General features: G+C 45.6%; 1 protein-coding gene across 1 annotated transcript in view; it reads left to right on the top strand.

Moving 5' to 3' along the window:
* Positions 1–3285: 3285 nt before the first annotated feature.
* Positions 3286–24642, top strand: part of COLEC12 (collectin subfamily member 12) — a 167468-nt gene continuing 146111 nt past the window's right edge. Inside the window, exons 1-2 of the mRNA XM_012746081.3 lie at positions 3286–3498; positions 24405–24455. Of these exons, the coding sequence (XP_012601535.1) occupies positions 3492–3498; positions 24405–24455 (58 nt within the window). The 5' untranslated portion in view covers positions 3286–3491. The remainder of the gene's footprint in view (positions 3499–24404; positions 24456–24642) is intronic.

The following is a 24642-nucleotide window of genomic DNA, read 5'->3' as shown; positions in this document are numbered from 1 at the left end:
CATGCGCAGAGTAAGTCCTGGCCTGTTCTATAAGTATGCATATGAAGGATCTTAGCTTGGCCTATCAGTAATAACCCTCGCGCGCTTTTAACCTATCCCCATCACTTCCCTCCTTCCTTAGAGTATATAAGTGTGTGAGAGTTTGTGCTCAGGGTCTTCCGCATCATGTAAGTCTAAAGGGAACCCCATTAAAGCACTGTCAGAAGAACTCCAGTTGCCGCGTCTTCCTTGCTGGTGAGGCGGGCGCGACAAGTGGTGCCGAAACCCGGGACTTGAAACAACTTTGAGGCACCAGCGGAGACGACCTCGACAGAGGACCAGGACAATCCCATCTGGGTGCCCACGCGGCTGACTAGAACGGTGCAGCAGCCTCCAGAGCAGCATGGGGACCCAGTGGCTACTCCTCCTGACGACAGTATGGATGATCGCGAGGATGGCAGCGGAGCCACGCTGGGGGATCCTGTCAGTGCTTCCCCTGCCGTTGCCTGTGACACATGACGCATCAGTTTTCCCCCACCTACTGTTATTGAGAGCCCGTGAGCTCCCTGCTTAACTGGAGGGAAATAGATCCTTCTCCTTGAAGGGGACTTTGTGTTTTGTGTGGGGTTAACGGAAGCTGCACGGACTTGGCCCCCCCTGTCCATTGGTGGCTGGGGGTATGGCAGGGAATGCTAGTTTCGCATGGAATCTTAGCGACTCTTTTGAAGGTTCTGTGAGGGTGATTGCGGGAGGGCGAAACTCGACCTTTGCCCCTACACCTGTCTGTGTTTGGCCCCCGTTTATCTGGGTGGTATCCACGGAAAAACCCTCTGGTACACATGTGAACTGTTCCTCTAATACGTGCAATTATACATTGTGTTAGAATGCCACGTCTCACCCCTCTGCCATTGTTACCCGCTTGCCTAGATACATTCCTGTTTCTGTTAAAGCTCCTAGCTCTATGACTGTTTCGGTCTTGCAGCCACGGCCGTCTTGCTGCTTGCTGCAGCTGGCAGCGGGCTGTGGGCCATCTGTAGGCTGCAGGCTCAGAGACGGAGGGACCATGTGGTATTGGCACAGGCATTTGCTGCGCTTGAACTGGGACAGCCTACACAGGTGTGGTTGACCATGCTAAAAGGTTAGCCTAGTTTTGGGTTGCACGCGCTCCTACCCCCAGGTATTTTGGCAGACATGGCCTTTGCACTCTGAGGGATTTCTCCCATTGCACCAGATAAGGCATGTCTCCTATCCCACAGCCAGCCTTTGCACACCTCCGAGTTTTGCTCATTGCACGAGGTAAGGTGGTTGCTGGTGAAAGTGAGGCTCTGCAACCTTGATCGCACGGTCGAAGGACGGTGCTGAACGGTTGCTCAGCTCTCATTAAATTAATAAAACAGGGGGAGATGTGGGGCGCGGTGACAACGCCATTACAAGATGGCACCGATTTCCGGTGGCCCGCCTGTAGTAAACAAGTTCAGCGCATGCGCAGAGTAAGTCCTGGCCTGTTCTATAAGTATGCATATGAAGGATCTTAGCTTGGCCTATCAGTAATAACCCTCGCGCGCTTTTAACCTATCCCCATCACTTCCCTCCTTCCTTAGAGTATATAAGTGTGTGAGAGTTTGTGCTCAGGGTCTTCCGCATCATGTAAGTCTAAAGGGAACCCCATTAAAGCACTGTCAGAAGAACTCCAGTTGCCGCGTCTTCCTTGCTGGCGAGGCTGGCGCGACAATTTTCTCCTGTTCACAGGTTGCCTTTCCACACTGTTGATAGTGTCCTTTGACGCACAAAAGTTTTTAACTTTTATGAAGTACAATTTATCTATTTTTTCTTGTGTTGCCTGTATTTTGTTGTCATAGGTTTTTAAAACCTAAATAACGACTAAATTTTTTGATTTTTTTTTTTCAATTCAAATGTTGAAACTGGAGCCAATATTCTGTCCATTTTACAGCTGGAGAAACTAATGAGCAGAGAGATTGGTTAGCTTTCTCCATCCCAACATTGGTTAGTAAACTCTGAGCTGAGAAGCCACACCCTGGCCTCCCTTCAGGGACCCTCGCTTGCCCTACCAAACAAGGCAGGTGCCTCAGTGAGATCCAAAACATGCTTCAAAGTGACCTTCTGGACCCCGTAGTTTCGTGAACCCCAAAAGTGTAAATTAAGGAAGTGCCAGTTTCAGTCTTTTTCTTTGCTAGTCAGGACCAAGTTCCCCCCTTACATTAAAAAATGAAAGCTTCTGGAATGGAGCATCTATGAAATGTTTTAAATGTATTCATTTCTGGGCACTGCCTTTTGCTGGAGCAAAGAATCTTCTACTTAGAGTGAATCACTGGGTTGGTTACACCGCATTGCCAAGTCCTCAGGAGGGCAAGCTGAAAAGCTGCAGCCACTGCTCAGCCAGCATTCTGGTGTGCTGGGGCGTTTGAGTTGTGATCTGTCATTTCAACGTGTTGAAGAAAGTTCCTCGGCACCTCCCTCCCCACAGCTCCACTCACCAGTTAGTTTATGTTTTAAAGCAATAAAGGAATGGGTCTGCTTAAGGGGGGGGGGTTCTAAAAGGAAAGGTAAACACTGGCTTTCTTAATTAAGTACACAGTGGGGCGACTTGATGGGCGACATGAAAGGAGCTTGCGGACCTCTCAACAGCCCAGCTTCCTCTCCAAGCAGAGCAGGCGTCAACCTGAGCATTTGGGGGCGGTGGGCGAATGCGTCCCGTTTCCAGCCAAGGCAGAGTGTGATGGTTTTCTTTCCGTAAGGTGCAAGAGTTGTAATCTTGCTTCGTGTTCTGCAAGGGAGAGTGTCTAATGGTGACTTCGGATTCTAGCGACTGGGGCTCTCCGTGGGTGACAGCGCGCGCTGTCGGGCGTCCGCAAGCGCGCGCACTTGGAAACTTTGAACTCCCAGGATGTTTTCTAATTTTCTATGTCCCAGAACCATTTGGGGAAGAGACAAACTTACCCCGCCGCCCCCTTGGCACTGCCGCTCCCAGACCGCTTGCCCACACTCTGTAGGTAGTTTGGGGTCCAGAAACAAGCCCCCCAGCGGCACCTCTGGCGCACGCGGAGGGGGAAGCCGGGGCCGCCCCGGGAGGCGCTTTCTCCCGCTGCGTTCCGACGCTGGTCCGTCGGGAAACGGAGAGGGCCGGGGCGGGCGAGGGCGAGGGCGCGCAGGAGAGGAAGGGGGGAGACGGTGCGGGCCAGGGGCGAGCGGGCCGGAGGGCGGGGCGGGCGCGGGAGGGCGCGAGAGGGGCGTGGGCGCGGCCGCCCGCGGTCCCGGCCGGGCCAGGGGGAGGGGCGCTGGCGGGAGCGGCGCCTCCCGCCCGGGGAGAGCGGCGCGCGGCAGCCCGCGGCGGCAGAGCGCGGAGCCGGCGGCGGGGCAGGGCTGGAGCGCAGACGGCCGGCGCGCGGCGCGGCTGCCATGGGCGTGCAGTGACCGGCCGCTCAGGGCGACTTCCTCGGCGGTGAGGCGCTCGCGCGGGGCTCCCTGGCTGGCGGCGCGGCTCCTCGGTCACCATGAAAGGTAGGGCGGCGGCGGGGCCGGCGCGCGGGAGGCGGCGGGGCTGGCTGCGGCGCGAACTTTCCGCCCGGCCCCGGGTTCGCGCGCGGACACCGGGGCGCTCCCCGGCTCGCGTGGCGGGCACCTCAGGAGACCTCGAGGCTGGGGCTTCGAAGCGCGCAAGGACTCTCCTCCCGTCGCGTCGTTGCAGAGCAGTTTGAAGCCCTAAGTCGTTGTTTACGGAATTCAGTTTCCAACTTTTTAATTGGAAAAACCTGCCGACGAGAGCGGCGGCGGCATCCTCCCTCCCAGCCGGTTCTCCGCTCGCCCGCGCTCCCCCTCGCCCCGTCCTCTGGCCTCCCCGTTGCCGCCCGTCGGTCCGGGCGGCCCGGTGCTGGCGGCGGGTGTTCTCTCCGGGACGCGGGATGTTCTCCGCGCGCCCTCCCCACATCTGGCAATGATTAGGTGCCCGCGGAGTTGAGCTGGCTCGGGAAGTGAGCTTGGCATCTTCTTCCATCGGATGCACTGGCTGGAAAACACCCGCTCTCGTTCCGGTGCCCGCCCGTGTTGGGGGGTGACACAAATCCTCCGGTTAATCGCCCCCTGGGCGGTGTCCTCTGCAGGCCGTTTTATGGAAGTGTCAGATGTCATGGTACTTTAGAGGGAATCACAAGGAGAAGGGCTTTGCAGGGCAGCCTTCTGTTTAGTGGAGACGCGGAGGTTTGTCAGCAGAACCCTGATTTATATGCGAGATAAATAACTTCAGCCGAGGGATCAAAGGGAGTCGTTTAGAGATGGGCCGGCGTGGTGTTTACGCAGGACTTCACACACGAGTTCTCAGTCCTGTGCTGGGAGAACAGCCCCGCGCGCTCAGGGCTGGGTGCGAAATGCCCTCTCCCCGCGGTGACCGGGTTCCCAGCCTCCAGAAGCCGTGCAGCGATCGCTCTGACCTGCCGGGCTTGCTGTCCCAGGGAGGTGCCCGGGGGGCCCCCACGCGCTGGGAAAGTAACTTTGGGCTCTGGAAGATTTTTTTCGGAAAGCCCGTTGGCGTTGAACTGTCCGGAGCGATAATGTCCTACCAATTCAGCGTCCTTCCAAGGGCGTTGTATGTCTCCACAGCGGGAGACCCCTGGAAGGGAGGTGACCGACCGCCGGAGAGGGGATACCATTTTCTGCCTAGAGAATTTAAAACTGCAGTGCTGTGTGTTCCTCCTTTCTCCACCTCGGTTTCTCTCTTCTCATTTACATTTTAGGAAACATGCACATTCCTTAGCCAGCTCTCATTAAAGGATCCTCCCTAGAAAGGAAAGAGTTTCACATGGTTAAAAGTTATGGGGCTCAGCTGCGAAAGTTTTGGCCAGAAGTGAGTGTTCTCTTTGCTGGCCATTAAGGCCAGTAGTTACTGAATTCTTGGAAAGATAATCCACCTACTCGCTCCATCAGCTCCCACGTGGGATCCTAAACCCTGAAACTTTCCTTGTGCTTTTTGCTGAGTAAAGGAGCATTATTGCAGCGTGGGTGCTTTTCAGTGTTAATTCAGATCTGAAATGGAAGACACACCTAAGAGTCCTAAACACATTTTTGGTGAGATTCGGAAGATGAGCCTTTTCCGCCCCGTGGGGAAGGCTCATGGTTTAGCCGCTGTGGTCTGGGCACTCCCTAAAAAAGGGCCCCAGCTTCTGCCCCAGCACCAGAGGTAGATCCGGAGACTCGTGAATCGTCTGCGTAGACGAGTCCCTTTGAAGGCCTCTTATAAAAATATTGTATTAAGAGGTTTTCTTGCCAACTATTACCACATAATTTGCATTCATTTGTGTGGCTGGTAAGGGAGGGGACAGGAGGGGACAGCAGTAATTTCTTAGTACCTACTAAGTGCCAGCCACTGTGCAATACCCTTTAGAAGCACTCTGTGATTAATCCTCTCAAAAACCATTTTGGTAGGCATTTTAACTCCTACATTATGGATGTGGAAACTAAATCAGGAAGAAGCAGGAACTGGCAACTAGGATGAAGGGGTAGGCATCTAAAGACAAGCTTTGCCAGTTTCTGTGTTGCTTGGAAGGTGCCAGGATACCAGATATGAGAGCCTCTGGTGTAGACTAGAAGAAAAATGGATCTCAGACAACTAAGTAGCCAAGTAACCCAAAGTTGGTGCTGCAGCCAGGAAGGGCTGGAGCCAAGCAGTTGCACCTGAGGCTGCTAAAGCCAAGCTGCTTTTACCAAGTGGGATGATTTTTTTTTTTTTGCCATTGGTAACCAACCCAAAGTTTTCCCTGGGTTCCTGATTATGTCGCATAGTTGTTAACTCAGTATGCTTCAGAAAGTCAATGCTTCCTTAGACTTTGACTTTCCTAAATGATAGAAGGCAGTGCCAAGCCTTGCAAATGCCTAAAATCGAAGTATTAACCTATTTTTTTTTTTTTTTTTAACGAGACAGGGTCTCACTTTGTTGCCCAGGCTAGAGGGCAGTGGCATCATCACAGCTCACTGCAACCTCAAACTCCTGGGTTCAAGCGATCCTCCTGCCTCAGCCTCCCAAGTAGCTGGGATTACAGGAGGCCACCACCTCACTGGGCTAATTTTTCTGTTTTTAGTAAAGATGGGGTTTCACTCTTGCTCAGGATGAAACACTTTTTAACCAAATAGAAAATCACTGGACACTGTAGAAGCTACAGAAATTCATTTGCCAAAGTCCTATGCAAGTCAGATGTCTTTTTAGGGTACTTGTTTGACTTTCTAATTCTAAGGTTTAAATCTTGGACATGGCCTTTGTAATGACCCAGGCTTTGGGAGTGAGTGTACCTGTAATCCCTCATCTGCCGTGAGCCTTGGCGCCACCTATCTGTTGCATTCTGCAGACATCTGTCTCTGTTCTATTTCCTCCTTCCCAGGAGTCACAAGTACCAAAATAATGACATCCTTATATATTCTCCAGAAGAAAATTACATGCCCCATTACTGCAATACTTAAAAGTCTTCCAAACTTACTAAAACATGACGTTTGTTTTAATTTCTTTCCAATTTCATTTTCAATTAGCTGTACTACACCATAAATCTCATGGTTTTTGGATAAAATGTTCACATTCTTTCTGAAGGAATCTGACTCTTCTAGAGTTAGATGTGTTATTACTAAATCACATTCCTGTTTCTGAACGCTAGGGATATTGGTGAGTTTCAGTACAGCAGTACTTGTTGCCTGAGAGATGACCAACAACAGCCACCACCACTCCAGACCACAGAAATCCAAACCACTGTTCTAATTTAACACAGGGAGGAGGCTGGTGCCATTAAAACATAGTGTTCAGTTGCTTATTTTTATATTTTTGTGTGTAAACATTTCTAAAATACTTTTTGGCAATAACACCTTTAAAATGTACCAGTAAGCAATATATTTCTCCCACCCTCTGTTTTTAAGGACTCACACACAGTCTACTTGCTTTTGGGTGTCTTTCTAAGGTTTCTGGGATAAGCAAACAAGTAGGGCTACTGCATTTAACACTGAAAGAATCATGTTTTCTAAAGGGAAATGGAAAGAAAATGAGACCTCTTTCCCTTCACTCATTGGAATCAGGACTACCTTACCTCTGAGAGGAAAATTTACAATCTAATTATACTTTTGACTTTTCATTAGTTTGGGTATGTTTGGCATTCTTAATCTGAGGTTTAATTATTGCTAAGTATAGATCTTCTCTGTGGTCTCCTATGCAATTTCCCAGGATTGTCTCCATGCCACCCCCTCCAACCTGTCCCTAAGTGGCTCATCCACTGATAATGGTGTGAATAAGAAAAGCTAGCAGCTGATAGCTTTTTTTTTTTTTGAGACAGAGTCTCACTTCGTTGCCCAGACTAGAGCGAGTGCCATGGCATCAGCCTAGCTCACAGCAACCTCAAACTCCTGGGATCAAGCAATCCTCCTGCCTCAGCCTCCCAAATATCTGGGACTACAGGCATGCACCACCACGCCCGGCTAAATTTTTTTCTATATATATTAGTTGACCAATTAATTTCTTTCTATTTATAATAGAGATGGAGTCTCACTCTTGCTCAGGCTGGTCTCGAACTCCTGACCTCGAGCAATCCGCCTGCCTCCCAGAGTGCTAGGATTACAGGCGTGAGCCATCTAGTCCGGCCAGCTGATAGCTTTCAAGCAGTGTCATAAAGGAATGTCTCATTTCCCTAATAAATGCTTATTCTCATTAAAATATTATTTCAGAACAACTCATGTACCCACTGCCAAAGTAAGTTAAATGGCTCTTGAAGTGTTAGCTTTCAAATGGCAAAAGAGACACACATTTTGTGATAGAAAAAGTGTTTCACTTTGGGTAAACCCAGCATGTGGGTAATCTTTCTGGGTGGCAAGTCAGACACATATGTCTCCCTGGTGGGAACAAGGGTGGGTCCCAGAAGAGAAAGCGCAGAGTGGTGGCAGAGCCTAGCCTCCTGCCAGGCAGTGTGTGTCCTCAGAAGGCACAGGCTGTCTCAGCTTCCCGATACCTGTCTATGGCAACAAGGCAGGGAACAGGGTCTTGTGTTGGAAGATAAATACCAGGGATGAGATTGATCTATACTTTGATTTGGGCTCACAAACAACTTCTTAGATATTATTGATGGGCCACTTAATATCCTGACTTATTATTTTTCCCTTTAATAATGGCTAATATTTATTGAGCACCTACCATGCCAGGCATTATTATTTCTTCCATTTTATGATAGGAAAACTTAGGCTCAGAGAGATTGCATTACTTGTCGAAGGGTATCCTTAGATAGGGGATCGGTATTCAAATTTAGGTCATCTGATTCTAAAATCCACATGTTAAATCTCTCTCTCTCTCTCTCTCTCTCTCTCTCTCCTTTTTTTTCACAGATAAAACTGGAGGGGGAAAACCCAGGGAAACCCAGGCAACTCGCATTTATTTGCATACTTTTGTATTACTCTGCTCTGACATGTTTTATTAAATTGTTGTACATTTTTGAGGAGACTGAATGGGAACCAAGGAATACAGACAAAGACAATGAGAACAATATCATTTGTGTAAAGGCAAGTGCAGGAGAAGGGATCAATGCAAATTTGTGCAAATCTGTTTGATAAACAGTCATCCTTACTTGGGGTGGGGACCATACCCCCCCTCTCCCAGTCCCAGCCTGCCTCTGACTTTTCTGGGGTTTTATCTACCTAAAGATGCTCCAATCCCCCACCCGAGGAAACACACATGCACACTTTCCTAGACTGGAGAGGACTTTGGGATGTCAAGGAAAGAGAGATGGGGGAGTCCTATCTGGGGTAGAGCTCTGGTGATTGATGAGTAAGTGGCCTCAGCCCTCAGGCTCTGTGACAAGACAGCCTCCACGGGGTGACTGCTTCTCCCCACAAGAGGGCAGGTGAACAGGTCTAGATCAGAGAGGGGTGGATGCTACACAGTCTAAGCCGACCCCCCGACCACATAAACAGAGTCGAGAGTTGGATATCTCAGGTGAGAGCACTCAAGTAAACCTGAGATATTGCCAAGGGGTAGCAGGCTGGTCCCAAGACTCCTTCCTCAATCCAGCTGCCTCCCTGTGGAGCCTCCAACTAATGGACATTTAGGTGTCTTCCTACCTCTGGACTGGACTTGGGACTTTGGAAGGCTGGGAGCACAAGGTGGCTGGCAGGGGGTAGGGATGGGGGCAGATGGCCCTGACAGAGGCAGCACCCTGGGAGCTGTCTTCAGCACCTCATCTGCTGGTGCTGCTGCCGGATTATGAGCCCTCCATGGTCTCAAATGAGACCGTGAGTCTGAGAAGGGTCGGGGTGGTGGGAGACGGGCTAGTAACATGTGCTTTCTAAAGCATGAGGATACTAAGAGATTTGATGTCTGTCCCTTGCTCTAGGGCCAGGTGGCAATTAGGAAAGAGATTTCCCACCAGAAACCTATCCCTTGAGGAACGATCAACCCAGAAGTGGGTTCCAGTCGTATATTTGCCAGTTACAAGACGTCACCACGTTGGATCTCAGTTTTCCCATCTGTTAAGGAGGATCTACTCTGACCCTTCAGAGTGGCAGTTCTGACTCTGCTCCACCCCCTGCTGGCTGTGATCACCCGGGTTCCAACACACCAGAGGCTGAACCAGGACAGAAATTCCACATGTTAGATCTCTAGTCCAGGCTCCCTCCTAGCCACAGCCTAATCATTCAATCAGTCAACACATCTTTGTTTGTTCTACTGTGTGCCATACTCTATGAGATATTGGGTGAGCTAGGCAGACCATCTGGGCTCATGACTGTAATAACCTCACGCTGAGGAATTGATGTGCTCTGCAGCCAGCCAGTATAGGAGGAGACTCTTTCAGCTGGAGCTCTTGCAAAGATAAAGCAGATTCCAGGGCTACTGCCCTGTGTAGCTTATCTTCCAGGTTTGGCTTAGGGGTGATTGAATGCATGTGGTTGGCCCACTGTCACCATCAATCCCCAAAACAATCCCTGCACAATTCTTGCTGACAGGTTTGTCATGGGGAAAAAAAACATTGTCAGAAGTGCCAGTTTCAAGAACAGACTGTAACACCAGTGGATGATCAATAACAATGATAATAATAAATATTTTACATAAGGGCCAGGGAGGTATAGACATTCTGCATGGAAAGTATTTCATTCTTTAGTGCTGACAACTACACCAACCATCCAAAGTTTAAGGGAAGTAACTTTTCAATCAAGCAGTGATTTGATGTCTTTTTGAGTGACATTTGAAGAGCCAAAACCCATATCGTACCCTGAAAGGGGACTTTTGTAATTATACAGCAGGGAAAGCCAATATAAACAGAAATTCCTAATCCCAAATTAAGATTCCAAGGAGAGAGACCCTAGGAGCTTTCTTAACCTCAGAATTTATCATGAATAGTCAGTACTCTTAAAAATTATAAAATAAATGTATTTTTCAGCATAAGAGGAGAGATATAAATTTAAATATTTATTAGACTTGGATTAATCATGACTCCTTTCTGCTTACTGAATGACTTGCTATTATAACTCAGTAACATGTGAGGTGTTATTCAGTAGCCTGAGAAATTGGATGTTTGACAAACTAACTTGTCTTTAGCTCTGTGGAAGGAGCCACACTTCTTCGCACTTGGGTCATTTTCTTATGACATAGAAATGTTAAACTAGCTGATGTTTATAAAATAATTTATTATTCAAAGGTAAAATAGTCCAACTTTAAAGTAGATAATATATGCTTCAGTGTATAACCATCTCATAAAATACACTCATGCTTAGTGAAGCCAGGTGTTGAACCTGACCATCTCTGTGTGGTAGTGAGGAGTGTGGGCTCTGAAACCAGGGAGCCTGGGGCCTGCTGGCAAATTGGGCAACTCCCTGGGGCCCCAGTTTCTTTATCTGTCAAATGGGGGACAATATTGGCCTCTACCTGGAGGGTGGTTTTGAGGCTTAAATACGTCAGCATAGATCAATTGCTTAAATTGTGTCTAGCATACAATAGGAACTCAAGATGTTTTAGTCCTTCTAATACTGTGTTATTATTATAACCTGCTACTTCTTCCAGGCAGCAAGTTAATTGCCAGCCATCAACCATCAATGTTAATTTAATCAAGTGATATAGTTTAGACCCTGAAGGCAACATTTTGGTTTTGAATTTAAAGTAACTTTCAAATTGCAAATGTGTTAAAACTGACCTCAGCGGCAGGAGGAATGAGTTGTGTTCTATGTGGGGAACCATGTTAGTATTAGTTCCAGGTGCCGTCACTCCTGTCCTTGTCCTAGTCGGGATGGTAGTCAAAAATCAGCCCTACCCAAAATGCAGGGAGCATACTTATAGTGAAGTTTGTAATTGTAGTAATGGTACAGTTTTCCTATTTGTTACCATAGTGGTAGAAAATTGATAAATATATGTAAATATATTTGCCTAGGAGCACTACGTTTTTTAGAACCACTATTATTCATGTGCCTACTAGCGATGACATACTATTTTTAAAGATCTGTGTCTCAAATCCAGTGTTGAGTTTTATTCAGTAGGGATATGACATCAAGGAATCACAACATTAAGCAAATTTGTCTCTAAATAAACATTTGGACAGATGTATGTATAAATATGTTTTTTAACCATGTGACATCATGTCTATTTCATTGGTAGTGTTAATTTTCCATTAAGCTGTCATATTCCTGTTTTATTTGTTATTTACAATTGGGCCATCAAGTCCTAACTAGCTTTCATGTATTCTGTAGACAAATATTTAGTATGTACTTTCTATGTGCAAGGCACTGTAGAAACATCAAATAAAATGAATAAAATATAGCCTCTGTGCTCCCAAGAGTTTGCACTCTGACAAGCAGAAAAGATTTATGTATAAACCAGTAGACTCCCCGGTAAAGAAGAAAGTGCCCTATTTGAGGTTCAGATACCTGAACACAGGGACATTTTCATTTAGACGAGAGATTTGAGCTAATTCATTATCTTGGATTTTAGATATTTTAGATTATATTATGCTAATAGGGTAAACATCATTAAAGAAAAATATTTTGAGAGGCAAAGGGTGCATCAGGGCCACCTTGAGACCTTTAAATGTGGCATTTTAGTGTGGGAGGTGAGAGGAAATCAGAGTTTTCTCGAGCGTTGTCTATTAAACTCAAAATTTTGGTTCATCATTTGTAATTAATTATGGTATATTGCTTTGGCATAATTATTTTTTTTTTTTTTTTTTTTTTTTTTTTGAGACAGAGTCTCGCTTGTTGCCCAGGCTAGAGTGAGTGCCGTGGCGTCAGCCTAGCTCACAGCAACCTCAAGCTCCTGGGCTCAAGCAATCCTGCTGCCTCAGCCTCCCGAGTAGCTGGGACTACAGGCATGCACCACCATGCCCGGCTAATTTTATATATATATACATTAGTTGGCCAATTAATTTCTTTCTATTTATAGTAGAGACGGGGTCTCGCTCTTGCTCAGGCTGGTTTCGAACTCCTGACCTTGAGCAATCCGCCCGCCTCAGCCTCCCAGAGTGCTAGGATTACAGGCGTGAGCCACCGCGCCCGGCTTGGCATAATTATTTAGATAATCTATACATATAGTTAAGTAATTTCAAAACAAAAAGATGTATCAGTGTTATTTGTAAACAAAGACCACTTATTTTCTTGTGCCCCCAGAGAAGTAGATGGCATTCGTTTTTCTTGCCAAGTCACCCATGTAGGCCCTTTCAAGGCCATTATGAAATTTGAGGCAGGAATTCAAGTCCTCATCGTGACTCTTGTGTGTTAACACGATTAACACGACTGGATGAGAATGTTCCTCATAGAAGAAAGGGAAGCTCAACACCTTCTCTGTAGTTACCTATGCATGATGGACGCAGGTATAAAGGTTCTGAATGTTGCATTTGCTCTTAAGGCTGTGGGGAAATCTAGTTTAGCCCCCGTGACCACCTAAGGGTAGTAACAAAAACACCCCTCCCCCAATTTTGTTTGACTGTAAAGGAAGAATTAAAGTACCTATGTCTCTTTATCCTAAAATCCACTGCTTTTACAAGCATCAGAATAGCAAGTTGTGCCAGAAATTAGAGTCATTTGGTGTCTGTAAGTTTGACTTAAACAGAAATCTGTATCACTGAATCAAAAAGTGATCCTATTGTTGCAAAACATAAAATTCATAAAGCAGCTGAGTAATTGAAATAAATCCTCCTGTAATACTTGTGCATAATCTACAAGTATTTATATTACTACACATTCCTTCATCCATTCAGAGCAGTTGAATGGAAGGCAGCTCTAATTACTCCTTAAAATATCCTGAACCTGAAACACTTTATTACACTGCTTTGAGCTCATTCACTTGCAGAATACTTAATAACTATATTCCAGAAATATCAGCAAGTGGGGGGGGGGGGGCAGGGGGGAAGGAAACTATGCAGGGAACCAGATAAAGTTTTACATTTGTAAAGCTATAAAACCAGGGCAGATATCACTGATACTGCACTGAGGGTTAAATCAAGATTAAAGATGTCTTTCTTCAGTTTTGACAGTCCAGGATATGTTAAGATTAATCATCTTCAATGGCAAATAGATACTTCTGTGCCAATTTGCTGAAGCCCAAATAGAACCCACCCCATGTATTACTTTTTTGCTAAACAAAGTTTCCTGCTGGCCCCAAATAGTCACCTTAGTCTGGAGTTTTTGCATCTTTTGAAACCAAATGATTAAAGTAAAACCTAAAGCTATCCCACATTTCATGAACATTGAAGTCCTGGGATATTTGTTTTGGACCTTAAAGCATAGTAGTTTGTTATCATTGCCTCTGCCTTCTTTTATTTATTTATTTATTTATTTATTTTTTTGGTGAGAAAGAGTCTAACTCTGTTGTCCTGGCTAGCTCGCCTTGGTGTCATCATAGCTCATGGCAACCTCAAACTCCTGGGCTCAAGCAATCCTCCTGCCTCATCCTCCCGAGTAGCTGGGACGACAGGCACATGCCACCATGCCCAGCTAAGTTTTTCCTATTCTTAGTAGAGATAGGGTCTCACTCCTGCTCAGGCCTGAGCTCAAGCAATCCTCCCACCTTGCCCTCCCAGAGTGCTGGGATTACGAGTATGTTACTTGCTTGTTACTGCCTTGTTACTTCAAACAAAACTCGTATTAAGCAGCCAATATGTGTCAGGTGTTTTCCATTTATCAGTTCACATTTCCCTCCCCAAAATATGTAAGAGAGGAATTATATTAATAGGTTCCACCTTATGGAAGACTGAGAGGCAGTTGCAGATTTATTGCCCGTATAAGGTGAAGCTGGTCTTCAAACCCAGGTCCTTGAATTCCAAAGCCGGAGCTTCACCATTAATTACATCAGCCTCTGGTGTCAGGAAGGAAGTCTTCCAGAATATCACAGCACCATCAAGGGGATACCCAAAATGTTTAGCAACTTGGTGACACACTAGGAAAACCACAGTTCTCATGTGAAAGGAACTCCATGGAGCACTGGCCAGTGGAGGGTGGCTTGTAGACTCCTGTCCAGATGGCACTGGGCATCTGGCCTCAGGGGTGTAGGGACAGTGTCCTATGATGATAGGTAGTAATGGTGGGCACACGTGGGGACAATTTGCAGGAATGCTCAGAACAGAGGCTGCTCACTAAGCTGGTTGGAAGCAGTTAAATATTTTAACAACCAATGGGCCCATACTGTTTTATTATAAGAATAATGACAAATACAGTATACAAAAGCTGGGGATGCATCCAGGTATAAGCTGTGGCAGATGGCCACACGTGTGTAGACAGCACCACTGAGTCCAGCTAGAAAGAGGAGTCTAAATTCAGCCTGGCTCCTGTCCACAGTCCTTCAGCCTGGCTCCTAAAGAGTCTGAATCTGCTGTGTTGTTCAATTTGGCATTTGTTGGAAACCTACTTTATGCCATGTATTTAAGGCTCCAAGTTCCAACTTTTTCTTCTGTTGTTTCAGGTTGAATTCCACACTCTGACCTGTTGTCAGCATCTGTCAGACCTGAACACTTTGCTTTTTGTTTGCCTGATTTATCTTCTATTTATATTCCTTTGTTTGTTCACTTTATTTTTTATCAAAGTTATTGATGTATGTAGTTTGAAGAGTCAAATAATATCACAGGTTTATTATGAAAAACAACAGTTTCCTGCCCTGGCCACATTCATTTCACCATTTTCCATTTCCCAGAGGCAGCCTCTTGATAATTTTTTACCATTTTCTTTTGGCACTTATTTCTCTTTCAGTTACCTACTGATGCCTGCCTAACAAACCATCCCCAAACGGCAGCTGTTTCTTTGCTCACAATTCTGTAAGTCAGGCCGGGTTGGGTGCGTGGCTTCCCACAGGAGTCTGGAGAATCACCGGGAGTGGTTGTCACAGATGAGGGCTGCCTGGTGTCTGTCTGTCTGTCTGTCTATCTCTGTCTCTCTCAAGAGTCTCTCATCCCCCAGTGATTCTCTCTGTCCAGGGGGCTTCTAGTCCAGCAGGGCAGGCAGGGTGTGAAAACAGAAGCTGACAGACCTCTCAGGCTTGGGCCTCTAAGTCACCCATTGACTCTTCTGCCACATTCCATGGGCCAGAGCAAGTCAGGGGCCTGCCCAGATTCAAGGGGAAGGAAGTGGACTTGGGCATGAAAGGCTGGGAAGAATTAATTGTTGGTAGCCCTTTATGGGACGCTCTCTCACAACCCCTGTTCTTTCTGAGATAAGTTTGTGGTGCTATTGCTGCTGCTGCTGCTTTTTTTTAATCTTAGGCATTGTAATTGACTTCCTTTATAGCAAATGAGGGTTTAGTTCTCTTTCATCTTCCACCTCCACCTAACAGCCCTCACATATACCTCCTAGTCCCCTCCATCCTCCCAATACAGTTATAGTGTAATCTCGCTTAGGTCAGTATTCAGTGTTGATATTATTATGGTGATGTCATTGCTATTCACAGCCAAGTCATATTTCTTTCTTGCATAACATCCCCCCCCCCCCCAATTAATAATCCTCTTGCTATTCTGTTTGTTGAGCTCCCAAAGTACACATAATGATTCATCCCTAGGGTCTCTTCCCCAAATCTCCTCCCCAATGTGTTCAGACATATTAGGTATTCTCTTATTTTTATCCTGGAGCTTTCTGACTGGCTCAGTGTTAGGGTTAGGTTAGGGTACACACACACACACACACACACACACACACAGATGCACACAGACACATGCACACACACTGGGTTTGTTCCTTATTTTTTTTTTTTTTATTATTTTTATTTTTATTTTTTTTTATTTATTTTTTTTTCTTACAGAGCCTGTATTCCAGTATGTTCCTTATTTTACTGGAATACATTCTCCAGTAACTTCTCAACACAAGTACACATGGGAGGTACATTTTTTGGGACTCTTGTCAGTCTGAAAAAGTCCTTATGCTACCACCTTATTGAATTGAGAGCCTTCTGTATTGGAAACAATTTATGCTTAGAATTTCGAAAGCATTGCTGTATTTTCTTTTAGCTTCCAGCTTCGTTGCTGAGAATTGTGAAGCTGTTCTTGTTTTATTTTTATTTCTTTAATTCTTGTAAGTGTTCTGGGTTTTTCCCCTCCCATCTGGAAGTTTTTAGGATTTTCTTTTCGTCCTCAGTGTTCTGAAATTTTATGATGATGTGCCTTACTGTGGCTCTCTTTCCTTTCTTTATGCTGGGCAGCGATGGGCCCTTTCATTCTGGAGATTCATGTCCCTTCAATGCTGGACAGTGTGGTTCAGTGACTCCTCCCATGGCTCCCTCCCTCTGTTCTTTTTCCTGAAACACCTGTTACTTGAAATTGGACACCCTAAATTGAATCTTTAGTTATTTCTTATCTTTACTCTTTTTTATTTATTTTTCTTCCACCTGCTGTAGTATTTTGACTCTTCCAACCCTTCCACTGAGATTTCATTTCTGTGATCATATTTTTAATTTCTAAGAGTTCTTTCTTTTTCTCTGATGGTTGCTTTATTTATTTATTTTAGAGGTGGGAGGATCTTGCTATGTTGTCTAGGCTGGAGTACAGTGGCTATTTGTAGGCATCATCATAGTGTACTACAGTCTCCAACTCCTGGGCACAAGCAATCCTCCCACCTCAGCCTTCTGAGTAGTTGGGACTATAGGTGTGCACCACCACACCTAGCTTGATGGTTGCTTTTTTTTTTTTTTTTTTTTTATAGCATCCCATTCTTATTTTATGGATACATTATCTTCTCTTATCTTTGTAGGTATATCAATGGTATTTATTTTTCATATTTGTCTTTTCATGTTAGAGGCTGTGTCACTTGTCTGGTGACCCTTGGCTATCTCGTCCTATTTAAGAGCAGAGCATTATAAAGGTTAATTGAAACCTCCTTATATGTTGTGAACTCTGACCATCATTTTAAACTGATCTGATTGGGCTGCTCTGTTGAGGATCTCCTGAAATAAGAACCATTTATTTTTTCGTTGCTGATCAAATTCCCCTGGGAAGAACCTTCTAATCTTTAGCCTGGAGAGGATAGTCTGGTTGACTGAGTGAGAAGAGGACTCAGGTTTGAACATTCAGCAGGTGAACTTTTACTTTTCCCCTGATCTCAGTCTAGTCCCCCCCACCTACTGGTCTTGGTGTCCACTAGACAGGAGAACTTTTTTTTTTTTTGAGACAGAGTCTTGCTCTGTTGTCCAGGCTAGAGTGCCGTGGCGTCAGCCTAGCTCACAGCAACCTCAAACTCCTGGGCTCAAGCAATCCTCCTGCCTCAGCCTCCCGAGTAGCTGGGACTACAAGCACGCGCACCATGCCCAGCTAATTTTTTGTATATATTTTAGTTGGCCAGTTTATTTCTTTCTATTTTTAGTAGAGATAAGGTCTTGCTGAGGCTGGTTTCAAACTCCTGACCTTGAGCGATCCTCCCACCTCGGCCTCTCAGAGTGCTAGGACTACAGGCGTGAACCACTGTGCCCAGCCTCTTTCTATTTTTTTGGTAGAGATGGGGTCTCTTTCTTGCTCAGGCTGGTCTCGAACTCCTGAGGTCAAACAATTCTCCTGCCTCAGCCTTCTAGAGTGCTAGGATTACAGGCGTGAAGCTACCACGCCCGGCCAGAGAACTTTTGTTTTAAAGTCTCCTGATAATAAACCTTTGATCTGCTGTGGTCAGGGATCAGTTATCCAGCTCTGTTGGGAGTCTAGGGGCAGTGAGGTCCAACTGCTTTTTTCCCCCCACAAACTATAGAAATCATCCATTTAAAGAGTGCAATTCAATGATTTATTTATTTTTTTTATATCCACAGATTTTTCAACCATCTTTTTTTTTTTTTTTTTTTTGAGACAGAGTCTGGCTCTATTGCTTGGGCTAGAGTGCTGTGGCATCAGCCTAGCTCACAGCAACCTCAAACTCTTGGGCTCAAGCCATCCTTCTGCCTCAGCCTCCTGAGTAGCTGGGAATTCAGGCGAGCGCCACCGTGCCCAGCTTATTTTCTATTTTTAGTTGCCCAGCTAATTTCTTTCTATTTTTAGTAGAGACAGGGTCTCGCTCTTGCTCAGGCTGGTCTTGAACTCCTGAGCTCAAATGATCCTCCTGCCTTGGCCTCCCAGAGCGCTAGGATGACAGGCGTGAGCCACCGTGCCCGGCCTCAACCATCATTATAATTAATTTTAGAACAGTTTCATCACCCCCCAAAATAACCCCATATCCATTAACAGTCCCTCCCCATATCCTCTCAAGACCTCCAACCCTAGACAAATATTAATTTGCTTTCTGAATCTATAGATTTCCCTAATGTAAACATTTCATATAAATGGAATCATACAATATGTGTCCTTTTGTGACTGGCTGTTTCACTTAGCATAATGTTTTCAAGGTTTATCCATATTTAGTATGTGTCAGTGCTTCATTTCTTTTTATTGCTGAATAATATTTCTTTGTATGGGTATACCATTATCCATTTATTTGTTGAACATTTGTCTCTCCTTTTTTGCTATTACGAATAATGCTGCTACAAACATTCATGTACAAGTTTTTGTGTGGACCTATGCTTTCATTTCTCTTGGGCACATAGCTAGGAATAGAATTGCTAGATCATATGGTGACTCTATGTTTAACTTTTTGAGAAAGGCAGACTGTTTTCCACAGTGACTGCATCATTTTGCATTCCCACCAGCAGTGTGTGAGGTCCTAATTTCTCTATATCCTTGCCCAAACGTATTGTCTTTTTGATTACAGCTAACTGCTTCTTAAACATATGTTCAGCCAATCCTCCTATTTTAGCCACATCTTTATTTCTTTTCCAGAGTTACCCATGTCCCAAATTCCTAAGCTTTTTCGGGATTCTATACACTGTACACTGCTAGCACAGGGTACAGTTTCTTTGGCCTATGGGTCAGCTATCATCATGGTGCAGAACTCCAGAGTCCCACAGACCTGGGTCTTACTCCTGGTCTGGCTACTCACAAGCCATGAGAGCTTGGATCAAATTAATGTAGCTTCTCTGAACCTCAGTTGTCTCATCTGTAAAACAGAAATGTAACAACATATGAAGTACCTGGCTTTCAGTAGGTACCGACTAAGTATTAATTCTCTTATCATCTCCAAACATGGTGGGTATTCAAAAAGGGAAAGGACTTGATCTTTTGTCTTCAGGAATTCATGAGCTAGGGGGAGAGAAAGAGACACGTATATCTCTAATTTGCTTAATTTTCATGTGCCTGTCATGTGCCGTAAATGTGTTAGTTGCTGAGGGTACAGTGTGACAAGTTTCCTGTTTTCAAATGGCTTTCCAGCTGGTGGTATCAGAACCAGAACTGGAATATAAGACAGACTGGGTTCAGTACTGCTGGTCACATCGACACAAAGGGAGTGTACTACAACTTGGTCCACAGATTGACTGGAACATTTTAATATGTGTGATTCTTAACTCTTTTAACCAACTATACTAACCTTCCCTTGAACTCATGGTACCCTGAAGCAGCAAGGCTCAGAGAATAAACCAGCAGCCCAGTTCTGTTCAGTGTTCTCTGTCATGAAATTTCTGGCCAACGTGGCTCTATGCCAGTTACCAAGGAAAGTAAAAACAATTAATGAATAAAAATCACGTTTCAAAATAGGCAAGCAAAATATGGCATAGCCCATAGATATTAAAAGGAAAATGCTAAAGTCCAGCTATGGAAGCCAAGAAAATATTTTCTTACAGATATAAGTCTTTTTTTTTTTTTTTTTTTCTCCGAGACAGGGTCTCACTCTGTTGCCTGGGCTAGAGTCCCGTGGCATCAGCCTAGCTCCCAACCTCAAACTCCTGGGCTCAAGCGATCCTTCTGCCTCAGCCTCCCGAGTAGCTGGGACTACAGGCACACACCACCATGCCCGGCTAATTTTTTCTATTTTTGGTAGAGACGAGGTCTTGCTTGCTCAGGCTGGTCTTGAGCTCTAGTTACAAGTCTTAAATGCTTTTTGTTATTTAATATGTTAAGGTTGCTTCTTCCCTGTAGACAAACTGCTGTCAGAAGCAGGGATTGAGTTATGGCCACCGCAGAATTTAGAGATCTTAAATCTTAACCACATCCTTACTCATGTAGGAGTGTAGTAATTCTGTGGCTTTGACTGTCAGAGACAGATTTTGGAAAGTGGCAAGTTTCTAAGGAGATTGGTCTTGGAAGAATCTCTTTATTTGAGTGCATCACTTTTGCAGGCCCTGAAACTACGAAGACAATCTGGGCCACACTGAGCTTGGATCTACACAGTGTGAGGAAGAGGTTTTGAGAACAGAATATAATATTGCATGTAATAATGGCCTAGTTGTCTTAATGAAACCTGTTTGTCAGCCCTTGTGGGCCCTAGAATGTTCAGTCATTAGGAGCACTGACGATCATTCTTTCTCCTATGGCAGTTACAGCTGAATCTAGGTCATCTTCATTACCATCAACCCTATCAGCTTTTGTCCTCTTCCTCTTCCTCAAGTCCTCACACGCCCAACTATACTGCCAGGTGTTAACTGAGCAGCTGATAAAATTTGCACGTGGTCTCTGAAGGACCATCCAAGCCAAGGGACTGTGTGCACCAAGCTTTAAACAAGCTTCTTTTTCTTCTCTTAGCACTTCTCAGAGTACGTAATAGTTCGAAAACTATTATGATTTTACAAGAAAAAGATATAATATGCAGTGTTTTTCAGTCTCCCCTTGTCTCCCCTGAAGAAAAAACCATGGATAAAGACTGATTTAAGCACTTCTCTATGAGACCTTCCCTGATAATTCCAGTCAAAACTTATGTGGGGTGCCTTACTTGTACCCCTTTTATCTCATGTAATTTTATATCTTAGAGTTGGATAAGACAGAGAAATTTTTATCCTCCTAGTAGCTGTTATAAGAACCCCTAGTCCTTTGGGGTGAGTGTTAAGACAAGAAGCCGGGGCTCCTCCCCAGCGATGTTATTGGTGGCCTCAAGGCCTTCGTTTTCTTGAACCCCTCATGGGTTCGAGTATGACAATTTGGAGGTAGAAGCAGGGGCAGAACTGAATTGCTTTCATAACAAAAATAGGAGAAATCTGAAGTTCCCAGGGAGATTTCAAGAAGGAGAGAGGAGTCAGTCAGACTAAATGCTGCATGGGAAAAAGATCTGAGAGGAAAAAGAAAACAAACAAACAAACAGGCTAATGGTAGCCTGCTGGAGTAAGCTTCTGGGAGAACAGAAAGGTCTAATGGGAAATTTTAAGCTGTTCACTGTTGGGGGCGCAGCACAAACCTGCTCTTTTGTTTCCACGGTGACATCTTCAGCGATGTTTCCGTGGCCCACAGGGTCTGAGTGTGAGTGGATTCTGCTGCAAGGCCAGTGTAGTGGGTAGAGCTGGCTCGGGGGACTGACGTCTGGGGGGCCTTGGTAATGACATTCATGTCTCATCAGCTCTGCCAGGCTGCAAGCATGTATTTATTAAATGAATGAATGAACTTCCAAGAAGCAGCAGCAGATAAGGGTCTCCCTCCCTCCCTCCCTCCTTTCCTTTCTTTCCTTTTTTCCTTTCTTTCCTTGAGACAGAGTCTCGCTTTGTTGCCCAGGCTAGAGTGAGTGCCATGGCGTCATCCTAGCTCACAGCAACCTCAAATTCCTGGGCTCAAGCAATCCTCCTGCCTCAGCCTCCCCAGTAGCTGGGACTACAGGCATGCGCCACCATGCCCGGCTAATTTTTTCTATATATATTAGTTGACCAATTAATTTCTTTCTATTTATAGTAGAGACGGGGTCTTGCTCTTGCTCAGGCTGGTTTTGAACTCCTAACCTTGAGCAATCCGCCCACCTCGGTCTCCCAGGGTGCTAGGATTACAGGCGTGAGCCACCGTGTCTGGCCAAGGATTTTTCTTTAACTGAGACTAGAGCCGGCCTCAGCCATGAATGTGATAGATTCCTTAGTAAAGCAGGCTGGAGTATGGGCTTGATCTGTACCTCCTGGGCTAACCAGGCACTCAGACAGTGAGAATGGCGCTGTTCTCTTGGTTGTAAGAAGGTTCTTCCATGCAGAAAGAACCAAAGATTTAACCTCTGACATAAGAAGTCTGCTTTGATTATAAATATCTGGCCTTCTAGATTCCTAACCAAGATCTCTTCTCTGTCATCAGAATAAGGAGACAATGGCAGAGATCTCACACCTCTCTATATGCTCTCTCACCTGTGTTTTTATAAATGCATTATCATAAACTAGCATTCTAAGGGTCAGCATGTTGCGATATGATATCATACATCTTGGATTCTCTGTAACATGTCAGGGTTCAGATATAGCTAGGTTGTGTCCCATTTGGGGGTTGAAAAAGACTACAACCGAGGCTTTGTTTTCCCTCATATGCCTCTCGTCTTGAAAGCCAAGGTGAGGGCCTGTGACTTCCTCATCTCTTAAGCCCACAGCCTGGCAATCTCTGATCCATGTAAGTGCTGACTAAATACCTTTGAGCTGAGCCACCCATGGGGAGAAAGCTGAGTGCTGGGGAGGTCTTGGTGGCCAACTCAAGGATAATGGGCCAGGCTCAGTGGCTCATGCCTGTAATTCTAGCACTCTAGGAGGCCAAGGTGGGCAGATCACTTGAGGTTAGGAGTTCGAGACCAGCCTGAGCAAGAGTGAGACCCCCTCTCTACTGAAAAATAGGGAAGGAAGAAAAAGAATAATGGTTAGGGCTCTGGGGAAGGGCCTGGCCTTGACACCTCTTATTTGTCATCAAAAGTGTCCTTACACAAGTGACATGAAATTGTGTCTGCACAGTGCTTGCCCTTTCTAGACCCTTGCTTGGCAGAACTGCAAAATGAGAAGTTCTTTATTGATGTGATAAAAAGTCATGTCATGGCCGCACGTGGTGGCTCACGCCTGTAATCCTAGCACTCTGGGAGGACAAGGCGGGCGGATTGCTCAAGGTCAGGAGTTCGAGACCAGCCTGAGCAAGAGCGAGACCCCGTCTCTACTATAAATAGAAATTAATTGGCCAACTAATATATATAGAAAAAAAATTAGCTGGGCATGGTGGCGCATGCCTGTAGTCCCAGCTACTCGGGAGGCTGAGGCAGCAGAATTGCTTGAGCCCAGGAGTTTTGAGGTTGCTGTGAGCTAGACTGATGCCACGGCACTCACTCTAACCTGGGCAACAAAGTGAGACTCTGTCTCAAAAAAAAAAAAAAAAAAAAAAAAAGAGTCATGTCATGTCATATCATGTCTACATTAGGAGGGAAATTTTAGGCCCTTTTAGTAGAAAACTTGGCTGACGTGAATCTCGCTTGTTTCTATGGTAGTTCTACACTTAGGAATTCCTACAGCAAGACCACCTTTTGAAATGTATTTACTGGGAAACCATCCGTTGGAATCAGTTTTCCAACAGAAGGAGGGTGGGGAAGGGTTTGGTTATCACTGCAGGAGTTAGGCTGGGCTCCTGAGATGCCACAGTTGGTGACAGAGATGACCCTGGAGCCAAGACATCTGAAAGGAGGGGCTTTGGAGTGGGTCACATGAAGATGACTTAACCCCTTGGACTGTTGATTATTCCCATCATTCGTCTGACACTCATCGAGCCCCTGCTCCGACAGGCACCATTCTAGGCTCTGGGGATTTATTCATGAACCAAGACACACAAAGTGCCTCTATTCATAGGAACCATGATGACAGCCATAAATTCACACACACACAAATGAATGAGGGAGATACCAGAGAACAATATTAAGAGAAAGTAGGGTGACAGGGAGTGGCTGGGTGGTCCATCTTGAAGGGTCACACTAGCTGAGATCTGAATTACAAGGAGTCACATTAAGAACAGGAGGAAGATCATTCCAAGCAGTGGGCACAGCCAGTGGAGACCCTGTGGTCTCTCCCAGAAAGCCTGGTGTGATCCAGGAGTATAAGGAATGCCATGGTGACGAGCATCATGGGCAAAGGTGGGGACAGAGCAAGTTGAGATGGTCACAGTTGAATCCTGCACCGACCCAGTGCTTCGGTGCCCTTTGCCAGGATTAACGTTGTGTCTTTTCTTCTACAGACGACTTCGCAGAGGAGGAGGAGGTGCAGTCCTTCGGTTACAAGCGGTTTGGTGAGTTCTAGCAAAGCTGTGTTCGGTCTCGGTGCACAATCTGAGATACAGTGACAGACCCTCAGAGACCTTACCAGGACCATTGGTGGACCCTTGACACACATGGATATTTGTGGCTCTGAGGTCTGATGCTGGCTGGAAACTGAGTTTCTGTCTACCAGGCAGACGATTTCTCAGAACTCTGAGG

Source organism: Microcebus murinus, chromosome 17 (genome assembly GCF_040939455.1).
Source record: "Microcebus murinus isolate Inina chromosome 17, M.murinus_Inina_mat1.0, whole genome shotgun sequence".
Classification (NCBI taxonomy): domain Eukaryota; kingdom Metazoa; phylum Chordata; class Mammalia; order Primates; family Cheirogaleidae; genus Microcebus; species Microcebus murinus.
The sequence above is the reverse complement of the archived record's forward strand: the minus strand, read 5'-3'. Positions and strand labels throughout refer to the sequence as shown.